This window comes from Pseudoliparis swirei, chromosome 2 (genome assembly GCF_029220125.1).
Source record: "Pseudoliparis swirei isolate HS2019 ecotype Mariana Trench chromosome 2, NWPU_hadal_v1, whole genome shotgun sequence".
Classification (NCBI taxonomy): Eukaryota; Metazoa; Chordata; class Actinopteri; order Perciformes; family Liparidae; genus Pseudoliparis; species Pseudoliparis swirei.
The window spans coordinates 13,700,470-13,714,369 of record NC_079389.1 but is presented as its reverse complement, the minus strand read 5'-3'; the positions used below and the strand labels follow the sequence as shown (position 1 = coordinate 13,714,369).

The 13,900-nt window shown below is 42.8% G+C and overlaps 1 protein-coding gene across 2 annotated transcripts in view; it reads left to right on the top strand.

Moving 5' to 3' along the window:
* LOC130208817 (E3 ubiquitin-protein ligase SH3RF3-like) overlaps positions 1-13,821 on the top strand; it is a 78,957-nt gene extending 65,136 nt beyond the window's left edge. For both annotated transcript variants that reach the window (XM_056438171.1, XM_056438163.1), the window contains 4 exons: positions 140-402; positions 2,504-2,829; positions 9,125-9,477; positions 9,813-13,821. In XM_056438171.1, coding sequence (XP_056294146.1) covers positions 140-402; positions 2,504-2,829; positions 9,125-9,477; positions 9,813-9,981 — 1,111 coding nt within the window. In that variant the 3' untranslated portion in view covers positions 9,982-13,821. The remainder of the gene's footprint in view (positions 1-139; positions 403-2,503; positions 2,830-9,124; positions 9,478-9,812) is intronic.
* Positions 13,822-13,900: the final 79 nt, after the last annotated feature.

Genomic DNA, 13,900 nt, shown 5'->3' with positions numbered 1-13,900 from the left:
TGTTACAGTCGGACATTAAGTCGTGCCGATCAACCGGTCAGATAATGACAGTGAAATCACAAACTTTGGCAGAGTTTAAAGTGTCAAGTTTAAACATCCAATGACAAGCCAATATCCCTCACTCTTCTCTCCTCTGCAGGGCTCCGTTTGGAGTTGGCGCTTCTCGCGGATCGTCATCGTCCAGTCCAGGTGGAGGAGGAGGAAGTGGGTGTGGTAAAATCTCCGACCCTTCGTCCCCGGGGCCCCCAGGGCCCTCTTCGTCTCGTCCCTCCACCCCACTAATAAACTCTGTGAACACCACCGGTCCCGCCTCCTCGCCGCAAACTGCCGCCGCCCAGCTGAGGAACTGCCTGCGCTCCAGTCAGCATATGGTTAACCAGGCACGCACCTCAATGCAGCTGGGTGAGCAGAACAGGACCCTCACACAATGTGACCAACACACATCATGGGTTTCATCATTCAGCACCGGATTCATGAAACATTCAGAACAGTTGTGTTCCTCCTTCACCAGCCTATTGATCAATCCGGATCACATGTTCACTGATTTACACAACGGCACACTCCCTACATACCATAGTAAAGAAACAATTCATAATGTTCTTCCCAACATTAAAGCCTCCCATAAGGGACCATGTGAAAGGAGAAGCGAATCTTGTTGCATCCCTCCAGAGAAATGTTAAGCGAGTGAAAAGGCAGTATTTACTTACATGTTAATGTGACTGTGTCTGATGTTTTTCATGCCCTGTTCTGCAATATTACTCCTCACCAGCCAACATGCTTAAAGGAGCAGAGAGCAGATTGTGCATCGTGCAGCATTTTATCACCCTAGTCCGTTATTACTGAGTAATATAATATTGATTAGTAAATATACAAATGAATAACATCAACATCATCAACATTTGAATATACAAATTATATTATGATAAGACTTTTAAGCATCTCATTACAACACCAAAATTAGACCAATATATGCATCATAGCTCTTTAGATTTACAATTAAAATCCAACTTTTTTCCTTTCAGCAATTTTCTACATTTAAAGACTTAAATCGGGATTTAAATCGCTTAAAAGGACAGGCAAACACACTCACGCTCACATCTACAGGACATTTTGAGTCTACAATAAACCTCACCTCGTGATGCATTTTTGTCAGGCACTTTAGCCTTTCGAAGATAGGAGAGAGAGGACAGAGGTCATAGGAAGCGAGGGAAGAGAGATGAGGGGTGACATGCAACCTGAACCGGCGGCATTGCAATTATACTGTCACCTCGAAAGGCCCCAAGGATGACCGGAACCCGCATGTCTTTTGACTGTTGGAAGAAAAGCACACAGAGCGCCCGGAGGCAAGTCGCTCTCCGCGAGGTGACAGCTGGAACCCGGACCCATCATGCTCACAACAATTTTGCAATGAAAACATGTATGTGGTTCTGTTTTTAGGAGCAAATATAATGCACCTATCCTCACGCCCTCTTTCCGTGCTCTCTTCGAGCCCACTGACTCACCACTATGAGCTGTTATTTCAGAATAGTGACAAGAACATACTGCGACTCACAATTTCGCGCAATTACGACATTCATATCAACCTTGTTCTCCACTCAGAGTCTATTCATCTCTCCCGAACCCTTTTTTCTTTCTCATCGCATGCTTTCTTTCTCCCTCTGAGATTATAATGGCGAGCCTTTCTTTTGGAAGGCTGAAGTTTACACACTGTGAGAACACGGCCGAAAATAACGCACACAAAGGCATGTGCACTCCCACGCACATACACACACAGACTACCAAACACAGCTGAATGACATCACTTGCTTTTTGTTTTATGGAGGCGTAATGACAGAGCTTCATCTCCGTCCACCTCTTTTCTCCCTCTGTTTTTCTCTCCCTCTTTCACTCTCACATACACACAAACAGACACACACACACACAAACACACGCACTCACACACACATCTGGTCTCCATTACAAAATAAAGTATGTGCATAGTTCTGGCGTTTAGTGGTTTTATCACATGACCAGTGCGCCTCTCTACGGATTTCTGCCTGAGGACTGCAGTGTAGAAGAGCAGGTGGCTAGCAACCCTGTGTGTGTGTATGTGTGTGTGTGTGTGTGTGTCTGTATGTGTGAGTGTGTTATTGTGAGTGCATGTACATGTATCTATGTTTATGTGGGTGTGTATTTCTGTGTACTTTTATCCTTATGAGCACCAAATGATCTCCTACAAATTAAAGGCTCAGAAAAGTCCGGACATCTCAGCCAGTCGTTTTTAAAGTTTGTGGTTTTTAGTCAGACCACAAATGTACTGTGTCTTTAAGTGCATCTGTTTTTATAATATTGCTAGGCCCACATACTGTACCAAAGACATAGATTATTTCAATACCATATCGCTGCTTAGATATTGAGTGCTCCAAAGACATTGGCATGTTCCCTCTCAGGACTCGTGATGACTGCACTTATTATAAGTGTTCTTTCAATTCTAATAACTAACATGTGTTTCTGTCTGTTTTAGTCCACAGTCCTCCTGCTGGAAGCCCCGAGCGCCCCTCAGTGGCCCTCTCCCCGCTGCGTCCTCAGAGCTCCTCCCCCTCACGCTGCAACGGCCAATCTGGTCGCCCTCTCTCCATGGTGTCTCCAGGACCCAGTCTAGGGCCCTCGCCCCTCTCCTCTCCCGCCTCCAGGCCCCTCCTCCCCCTCTCATCCCCTCTCTCTTGCCTCACACCTCCCAACGTGTCAGCGGCGCACCTCAACAGGGACCCAGCCAGTCCACTGCCGCCGCCAGTGCCGGGCCCCTCCCACGCCTCAACCCAGGGCGTCCTTGCTCCTAAACCAGAGAAGGTGAGCCTCATCCTCACAAACAACGAAAGCACTTTTTTTTGCTGAGTGTTAACTATTATTGTCTTATTTTAAAGATGGAGTGTGTATCTTTTGTCTCCCCGCCTCAGTCAGTGAGAATAATTACACAAACACTGTTGAAGTGTGCCAGCAGGTGAGCTCGCCACATATACCCCACCCCCATGAGCGCTCTCTTCAAGTGTTCCCCTGCAAGTCAGGGGGGGTATTTTACAAATCCCGACATACGCAAGAGCAGCCGTGTGACATCCTAGTCTGCCCTTTGTCCGTTCTCCTAATGTTTCCCTTCGTTTATCCTCGCCTGGAGCATTCACTCCTGAAACGTCTTGTTGGAAGCTTATGCCATATTCTCACTGAGCATTCGAAAACCCATCCTACCAGACTATTTAGTATGCCAGAAAAAAGATGTTGTCCCTGTATGTCGTAAAGCACAGTATGTAAATGCATTATGCCTCCAGGATGTCCCACTGCATCCAGTCTCCTTTTGCAGAATGCAAGTCAGCATGCTTTACTGGCTGTTCTGACCCACAATCCTCTGTGGATGCATGAGCAAGAGGGTCCAATAGATACTGATATCTACACCAGCAGTTGCCTCAATTAACCCTCAATCAGCACTTTTGTTCTAATAGAATAATTAGATGTCTTACAGAATGCAACTTCTATTGTTTTCACCACCTGAATAATCAAGAGCTGAATGCAGTAAATTCACACTTCTTTTCCAGAGAGAATTAAAAGGCAGTGGCTATTTATCATATTTTATTGAATATTTAATTTCAATTAAATAAGAATACAGCCTTCTGTGGAGGGGTGCAACTAACAATTATTTTCATTGTTTAATTATGCTTTTTGGGATTAATTGATTTGTCATTTAAAATCTGTTTTGTTTCTTCGATTGGCTTATTATGTCTGATCGACAAAAATATGTATTACTCCTCACAAACAGAGAAGTTAGAACTATGGAATAATTGATATTGCTGCTTAAAAATGACAAAGGTGATTGATTGAGTATTACAATTCTTGCAATTAATTGGTTTTCAAGTAATTGTTTCAGCTCTAAATCTGACAATATCCAGCCAGGCAACTGCCGTTTTCAGAGCACGGAATTCAATATAACAAAACAAATATTGAGTCTGTGAAAGTCAACACCTTCGTTAAAAGAACACAATCCCTCATGTTTCAGACTACCCAATATTGTGCACACATAATAAGTGTGAAAGTAAAAGTGACATGGTGCCACCACTTCCTTTGAATCCAGACAGATATTATTTTTTTATACTCGATATTTTATTTCGGTATTTTTACAGAAATACAACCTTCAAAAGTAAGAGTGCATAATAATAAAAATAAAGTACAAATTAACCTTGCACCATGCATCATGCAGGGCCATAAAGAAACACCAAAATAGAAATGTTAAAGCAGGAAAATAATTAGAAATAAGGAAACAAAAAATCAAAACAACCATGCAACACTTCACCAACGTTCTCAGTCAATCAGAATTTCAGTCCAACAAACAGATCTCTAGTAGAAAATATATTCAAAGAGTTCGATTCACAGGGTATCTTTAACTTAGTTTTAAACTTATATATATGGGTTGCATCTTTGTGAAACATAGTGCTTTTCTTTTTAAGAGATACTGAGCCTCTGGTGCTAACACAGTCCCAAATCCTGTGAGACTTGCCAACTTCCTTATTTTGACATATATGTTGTCCATCTAGCTGTGTATATGTCCATTCTCAGTCTCAGAAGGAAGCTCATTCTTTCCATCTCGTCGATTTCTTTAGATTCCAGACGTTTAAGTCATCTTGTAAATACAATTCACCACACTTGTTTTGATTAACTTGATTAACTTTTAACAACAAATCAGCTTTAAAACAAAAAGATGTTTTGTCTCGACATGTGCTAGTAGTCCCCTCCTACCTCATCAAGTGTCATTCAGCCAGGCATCTGGCACACAAGCTGAATGCCATCCTCTGTTGTGAGCCCTGCCTTGGTAAAGCTGTGGATGTTAAATCGGCTGCACTGACAGTGAAGGATGGCACCGAAAGCTTGCATCTGTCTCAGCTCCATTTGTTTCACTGTTGGCTCCACTGTCTGGGACAGCTAATCTATTGCTAGCTGACAAACAGCTCATTGACTATGGAACAGCAGGCGGCGGCCTTGTTTACATCGTCACACTCAAGGATGGCTTGAACCGGATTCACGTGTATTACTCATATCCTGAATATATCTCATACAAGTTGGAACAAGGGAGTTAAAGTGCTCCAAGTGTCTGATATTAAAGAATATTCTCATCGTATCAGAAGTGACACAAAATGTGTTGTTCTTTTTTTGTTATCCCAAATTCATTGTAGCTTGTTTTGAAATGCTTGGAAGTGACGACCTGCCTCACTCAGATTAAATGAGCTGCTACTAATACAACAAGCTCTCATTATGGATTTGGCTGTAGTTGTAGCTTCCAATTATGATCTAAATGCTGTTTCGGAAGCTTTTACGGACTGACAAGATGACGATTCTTGACGGGAAACATTTTTTTAGTCAGGATAACTCAGGAGATCACATTTCAAGATTCTGAGTATCGGCAGAAATAATCAACTGTTGTCAGTCTCAGCCCAAAAATATTACATTGTAAAACCCCTTTGTACAAATTCTGCCTGTCCCTCGTTCACAGCACTTACCTTTGTGGCTTCGGGCGATGAGGGTGGCCATGAAGCTGCACAGAGTCAGTCTTTGTTACGGAGGAAACGATGAAGCAGCTACGATAACTGTCTGGCACACACAGTGAGGGTAATCTCTGCTCGACACACTGTCACACAGTCTGGAGCGCATGCAGCCAGCATCACAGACACAAATCATGTTGGACATTCAGATGTGTTTGTCGAGCGTTTCCAAGAAGACTCCATGCAGGGCAGCTGCCAACGTACATGCTGTCAGAAGAGCCTGTAGACTTTCAGCAGGTCCAGAAAAGGGTTTTAGAATATCTTGAGAAACTGTGAGCAATTTAGATGATAACAATAAGTTTTTTAAAAATATGGCGTTACCAGAAGCATTTTTTTTCGTTCAAAGTATTTACCTCAAAGAATCTAAAGATTGTTGAAAGCGCGGGAGTAAATGAGAGAGTAATTAGCTTGAGGGGGTGGACGGTCACTGTCGTCCTCTCAACCCTAAATAGCTGAACGCCCCTACTCTAAAAGGTTGAGGTAAAAACGCCCTCAACATCAGCACCTGGGTTCTACCGAGATGGGATTGCTTTTAAATGAACGTACGTGGGTGTGCGCAATTTGTCCTTGGAATGAAAGAAAAACGTCACACATTACAGCATAAATACTGTTTATATGTGTGACCAACAAAGAGGAGGGAGGACACCACTGCAGGTCCAGTTCAGTTCCAGTATCCTGCCCGTGTGCTGCAGAGCAAGGCACTCCTCCAGTGCTAAAATAGATTTAAATTGTGTCACGAATTAAAATGTGAGTGCATGCTGCCATCTGGTGGTTGAGCAGCAGAGTGACTCGTGTGTACACACGCATACACACACAGGCGAGCTCCACACACGGGAGGCAGATTCAGCCTTTAAGCCTCCAGATGAAAGAGGAGAGGGAGTCATTATTAATTGTTTGTCGGCTGCTTTCAGTCCCACCTCCTTCCTTCCTTCTCTCTGCCCTCCCCGCTTTCTTCCTGTCCCTCCACCTTTTCTCTTTCCTCCTTTCCTCTCTTTTCTGTCCTCTCCTCCACCTTTGTCCATTCCCTTTTCCCTATCTATCTCACCCTTTTCTCCCCTTTTTGTTGCTTTAAACCTGAAACACAAATCATTTAATCATGTTAACTTTAGAATTTTTTCATAGCCGCTTTTTAAACCATTTTTTAAACAATGAATGAACAGATTAAAATGGTATTAATGGATCGGTCCAATGTTAGTTGCTGCCCAAAGCATTTCTGCAGTGTTTTCCTGAGGTCTGGCGTTTTCTCTGACAGATAATCACTTTGATCGCCTCCATGTTTTCTGACAACCTTTTACAGTCGTCATGAAGCACGAGCAGGTTGGCTTTAAACCTCTTTGGTCGTTGACTGTATTACGGAGACACCTGGAAAGGCTTGCAAATATTGTGTGACAGCTGGCGGGGAAATGAGTTCTAAATTAATAAATATATAGATATATCTAAAAACTTGAATTGTTCCATAGTATTGATTGAAGTTTACGATAAAAGATTACAATAAAATATGATCTCAAGATGAGCTCTTACTGTTGGTTTAGAAAGTGGAGCAAAGGAGATAAAAAGAGATGTGAAAACAGCCAAGCGAACTCATTAACCATTAATAAACATTACAAATCAAAGGTGTGTTTAACACAAAGAAAACACGTCTTTACGCATTCAGGCGGCGGAAGCTGAGAGCTCACACACACACAAATACCACCTGAACCTCTGATATCTCCCAGAACTCTTCCATAGCGATCTTCTCATTGGATGCCAAATGTCCTCTTTCACCGGCGTGGCAGTTGACAGCCTGTTATTGACAGTAGGTGTTTTTTCCTCACCGGTATTCTGTGAAAACCCGCCCTATTCTGCCTGTGATTGGCTTGTACTCGTTGCCTTCTTGGCAGAATGTGTTAAGTTTATTGCTGATGAACCAGATTGGTGGAAGGTTGATCGGGTTAATGATTTCAAGTCAGATGTGGTTGTTTTCACAAGGATGGCAGCCCGCTTATAAAGTGCTCATTAAAATGTCCTGATTACTGGAGAAAACGTTTTTTTAACCTTTTAAATGTTGTATGTAGTTGTTACAGATGGAATACAATTAAACATCCATCGGAGATTAATGTGTCATAAATAACTTAATGTCAGCGTCAATGTTGATATGGCTCACTAATTAACCAGCAAATAAAAAAATGGCACCTGGTATCAAAAAGGTTGCTGTGACTCGACTGCTGAAGAGTCTCTCCAGACAAATACCAATTGCACATTCAGTGTGAGTTTTTCATTTACATTCTTTTGCAACTCTATGCCGTTGCCGTGACAACTGTCCATCACAACATCACAAAGACAGCACTTGATGGAAAAAACTCATTTGAAAAAAGATGCTTGATCCAGCCGTATGAAAGGAGCAGATGGCTCAGGGAGAGTCAGGGATGATATGGAGGCTACGAAAAATAAGAAAATATAATTATGCTCAGGCATGCTTGGTATTGATCCACGTTGTCGTGACTGAGACTGTAAAATCAGGCCGCGTGGCAGAAGAGACATAACTGCTTTGTGCTCCTGGTATCACAAAGAGTCAGACTGATTGGGCAGTGTTGTGCCGCCTTCCCATCATCAAGCAAGAATGAAGCATGAATGGAAAAATGTGACTGCCTGGACTTTCTCTATAATCAATAGATTACTCTGAAGCACATGTAATCAGCTTGAAGGATCGTTAACCGACCAGTTTGCCCACCTGTCTGTTCAAAATACTCACGGCGGCTGAGCCAGCACTCACGCTGTGAACATTATGTCAATGACTTTTCTGCGTATCCGAGTAGAAAGCACGTCCATTACCATTGTGTTCTTCTCTCTAAAAGCTCAGAAGGCAGAAGCAGAGAGGAATCAAGCTGCCTCTTTTATTTTGATGTAATAGTTGAGCTAAATCTACTGTTTCTGCTCTTATAAAACTGCCTGGGTAGTGTGTGGTACCCATGAATAAACTATAGATACAGCACGTAACTTACCTAGCTAATTATCAGCAGTTACCGTTCAGACATTAGAGTGGTATTGATCATCTAAGCTCCTGAAAAAAGAAACAAATATGTCTCCATCACAAATTGTTGAACTATTTCTTTAAGGGGAGGCCTAACGGATCATTTGTAAAGCGGAACAACCCTCACTGGCACCAACGCAGCAGCATGAAAAAGATTATTTTACATTAAATGTCTCACTCCGAATTCCAAAGGCAGTCGATATGAATATTGAAGGGACTCAGCTCACCTTGCTTTACTGCCGTCCCTCTGATGAAACGAATGTGCGTTTATTATCTGTGTGATTCCTTGTGTCAGATGGAGTCAACAGGAAAATATGTGTCCATTTGTTTCATAAATGTATTTTTGTGATTAATGTGAAAAGGCAAATATTCTGTAGAAGTATTGTTGACACTACCACCATGTTCATAACAATCGTGTCTCTTTTCAAGACGGGCCTTATGAAACCTTCATTCCTGTATATCTCACCGGCATCTGTGTTAATGTGCTCCTCCATCTCTCTCCATCTCTCTCCATCTCACACTCATCCTCTTCATTCACTCCATCCATCATCAGAAGGAGAGGAAAGCAAGTGGTTTATTAAAGCTCCTGGCGGGGGCGGCAGCCAAGAAGAAACCTCGCTCACCTCCCTCTTCCCCGCCCACCCGCGACCCATCATTGACCGACCCCGCCCACCATCCTCACCCCCATCACCACCACGCCCGCTCAGGTTCCTGTCCGATGGCGTCTCAGGGGCGAGCCGGCTCCTGTCCAATCGAGAGTGAGATGGCGGGGGCCATTGGGTTGGAGCCCCTGCACCGGAAGTCCGGTTCCCTGGACACAAACTTCCCCATGTCACCCCCGGCAACGCGCACAGTCAGCGCTCTGATGGTCCTCCGGCCTGAACCCAAACCCCTGTCACGAGAGAGGTGCGAACACACAACGACACACAGGAGGAAAAGATGATCATCTTTCACAATGATAATAACCTTCACCTTTCTGCTTCATCTGGGATTTAATATCTGCTCATATGTAATATGTAAGCTGAGGTCCCTCAGGAGCAACACTTCTCACAAACAATACACACACACACACCTCAGGGGGGGGGGTCGATGGTTCCTTTTACCCATAATTCACACTGCTCTCTATATTTGGGAACATACTGAGAGTCTCCACTCATCCCTGCAGTGGTGAAATGCGTTCAGCCTGTGATGTTGTCCACGCCAGTGTGTGTGTGTGTTATAGCTGTGTCTGTGTGTGGCAGGTATCGTGTGGTGGTGCCCTACCCTCCCCAGAGCGAGGCGGAGATCGAGCTGCGGGAAGGGGACGTCGTGTTTGTCCACAAGAAGAGGGACGACGGCTGGTTCAAAGGCACCCTGCAGAGGACGGGGCGGACCGGCCTGTTTCCCAGCAGCTTCGTCGAGAGCTTCTGAACGGGAGAAAGTGGACAAGAGAAACAAAAAACTGTTCTTGTTACCAAAACACACACTCACACACGCACAAGCACGCACAAAGGATGGACCGACATTGCTTTCCAGGAATCACACAATTTCAGATTAAAGACAGATACTGCAACAGGAAAGTTGCTTTGATCGTCAGAATGCATTTTTGAGAAGTTTTGGCCGGAGAAATCTGTCAAGAATCTTTTATCAATTTAAAAACTATTATATATACTTGCACAAAACGTCATAAGTCGTCGGAAACCCATATCGGTCCAACCAAATCAACACACACACACACACACGCACACACTGGAAAGCTCGCCCGGGCTTCGACCAGCCACACAGGAAGCAGGGCAGCTTTTCCCGTCACTTGCCCAGCTTTGTATCGGAGGGACTTCAGCAGACTCGTTGGACCTGTGATGTTGACTACTACAGACTGAAGAGCACAGACAGACAAGCCCCGCCTCCCAGTTCTCCTCCTCAGCGTCATCCACCAGCAAACACGAGCACAAAAAGCATTAGCTCTGCTTTCCACTGAGACCTCAGAACTTGAATTTTGGGTGCTGTCTTTGTTTGAAAAGAGCAGATTTACCACCAGGTGATGAGGGAAGTGTGTGAGCCGACAGGCCAGGATCATTGTCAGCACATCGCCAGGTCCAATTTGTGACAGCAAGCACATTTGTTTCTTACCAACTCAATATATGTCAAAGCAATGCATGTGGCATTATGTTTTTTGTTTATATATATGTCGAAAGAGATGTTGTCCCAAACTAGTCATGCTGTGAAGATCGGTCACAAAACAAAAGGTGAAATATGAATGAGGTGAATCATTCTTCTATTTATTTAAATTAAATTTTGTACTTAAAATGTGACCTTTATAGAGCCCCACATGTGGGTTAAACTGAATAAACTGGTTTGCTGAATGTAGTATGAAACACACAAGTTACGCCAATCTCCTAAAACATTTTTTATTTGTATTGACAAAGTTGTCTTTTGATCTTTTATGTGGGATTAGAGAGACAAAGAATGCACTTGGTAATGTATAATACAACTTGCCAATATAACAACAGTTATTTTACAGTAATTATTTATTTGACAAACGGTATTTCCGGTGCGACATGTCACATCCTTCTTTCTTTTTTTAAACATGCACAAACCATTTGGTCCGGACAGAAATCTCAATCCAACTGTTTTTTGTTTGAAATGTAAAGTTCCTAAACAAACCATCGCAAAATAGAAAATTAACCAATCCAGAGATCAGAAATACAACACACTCTTGCTGATAGTGATTCCTTTTCCGTTTCTTACCGTTAAAGAGTTTTTGTTTGACTGCAGCAATATTGTGAGACCAAATGTGCGTGGATTCGATGCTCACAGAAGAATATACCTTCGAGGGGAAGACACCTGAAGTCAGAAGGCAGGGCACAACATTTTCATTACACAACTGCCAACCTTTCCTCTGATCTTGTCAACCTCTGACAAGAATTTTTGTGCGGCTTCAGTGAGTGTACAGTCAGTCTGCGAGAGAGAGAGAGAGAGAGTGAGTGAGAGAGAGACATCGGACATGTATCAGTGACAGAACAGCGATGATTAAAATACCTCATCTGCTGTTTTTAGCCAGAATGAAGCACAGACAACTACTGGCCATGTGGACACAGGTGAGGCTCACTCATTGGCTGAGCACAGACATGTGTAATTAGGTCATAACTTGGTGAGAGTCTGTCATTGGTTGGCCAAGCACACTCTGATATTCTCGGTGAACACCGTTCATGTCACAAAAAAGACAATAAATACAACATTTTAGGGATAAAATACAAACTTTTCTTGAGTGTCATCAATGAAAAGCTCCCCAGCGTCAACACAATGTTGCAGCACCAAAGCAGTTTGGAAACTTGAGTTATCTCCTATTCCCATATGATGTGAGTGCAGACATGATACTTTACTACAAGCTCTCAGCAGTTTTCTCTCCCCAGATTTATGTTCTGAAAATGTAGTTACTTGCTTTTTTCTTTTCATCCATGTCATTCTTTTCTGTGTAATTCGTCTTACTGAGAAAGAGGAGTAGCAAACGAAGGTGGCCTGTCATTTAGATTTAATGTGTTTTTATTTGTGGGAAAAATAACTCAACTCTGATCTCCTAAACTGTGCAGGATAGTGAACAAAAGACATGGAAATGAACAAAGTTACAGCATGATGTGCCATCATCCTCTGGCGGCTGGTGTGCCGGACGAGCAACAGATGAAACCAAAAAAGCTGATTTACTGCAATTCAGAATAAGATGTTTCTTCGTCACATACTTAAACACATGCAGACAGCAACAAACCAGGGCTACACTTGTTCAGTTAGATTCACCTCAATGAAGCAACCTCTACAAATTATATGCTGGATTGGTAAATTTGGTACATTCCATACTATTTGACACAAGTGTACTAGACTATAAAATATCCGCAGGGCTTTCAGTTCAGTTGAATTTAAAAAAAAGTAGTTTATTTGCAATGAAAAGGTTCAGAACTATTAGGATATTAGTTATTGGAAGCTTCAATCCAAAAATGTGTGCATTGGCCTTCAGAACCTGTCAGTCAAATCCCGGTGCCTCCAAATGCCACCACACACAGTCTCAACATGAGGCAGACCGATCCGTCTTTTCCTGACTTTCCCTTCTTTTCGCCTGCTCGTTCTTCTCGCAGCTGTGCATCGTTTTGTCAGAAAAGCCAGCAGATCCCAGAACAGCTCCGCACAAACCCCCTCGCAAGGTTTCCCCTCATCTGTTTGTACGCCGGCTGAAAAGAGGACTCCAACTTCTACCGAGTCAAACTTAAGCACAAGTCCTCCTTTGTGTCGGAGGTCAGAGCATCTCGACCGTCTCATTTTGTTTTCACAAGGTCGATGCTGCGAGGAGGAGAAGAGTTTACAACCGTCAAACCATCAGGAATACAAACCACAGTGGTCACTTTACATGAATATCTTGCGCCGCTGGTTCCACACATGTCGTTTGTGTTGTATTTACGTGATCTCCACTTGTCTTTTTCGCCTCGAGCTTCCTGGTTGTAAATACCTCTTGAAAAATGGTAAACAAGCCATCAGCAACAGTGGTAATTGCCATTGCACATGCAATTTATTTTATTGGACTTCAGACAAATTACCGTCCACTTTGTTTTTTGTCCTTCCAGGAAGCCTGAGCACTCACCCTGCCATCTTGAATTAGATGTCGGCCATATTTGTTCCTATGGATACTTGTGTGTGTGTGTGCGTGTGTGTGTGTGTGTGTGCGTGCGTGCGTGTATGAGGGAAGGGGGCCTCTGTACAGGACTGTCTCAGAAAATTAGAATATTGTGATAAAGTTCTTTATTTTCTGTAATGCAATAAAAAAAATATTAAATATTAAAAGAATAAAAGGCTTGCAATATTTCAGTTGATTTGTAATGAATCCAGAATGCATGACATTTTTGTTTTTTTAGTTGCATTACAGAAAATAAAGAACTTTATCACAATATTCTAATTTTCTGAGACAGTCCTGTATGTAGCTCTTTACATTAAACAGGAACTTTATGAAAAAGTTTGGTGCAGCGTGGAACCTCACACCTCACTGAGTGGGGTTCAAAACAGCGGTACAGCGAGGAAAACAGAAAAAAAAGTATATATATGATTCTATATTGTGCAGAATATTTATAGGCCTTTTGTGCCATCGAAGTCATGCTCTGCGCTGGCCATGCAGCGCTCTCTACCATGTGATCATTTGACATTGTCTTGTACCGATGACCCGTGGTTAATTTGATTGTTTTTTCATGTCAAGTGCATTTTTCGCAATAAATGCCTTTGTTTTAAAACAGATGTTTTTAAATGTCCTTTTTTTTGCCTCTGCCTGCAGCTTTATAATCAAGATAACACAGGCAGTGAGAGCTAGTAATAT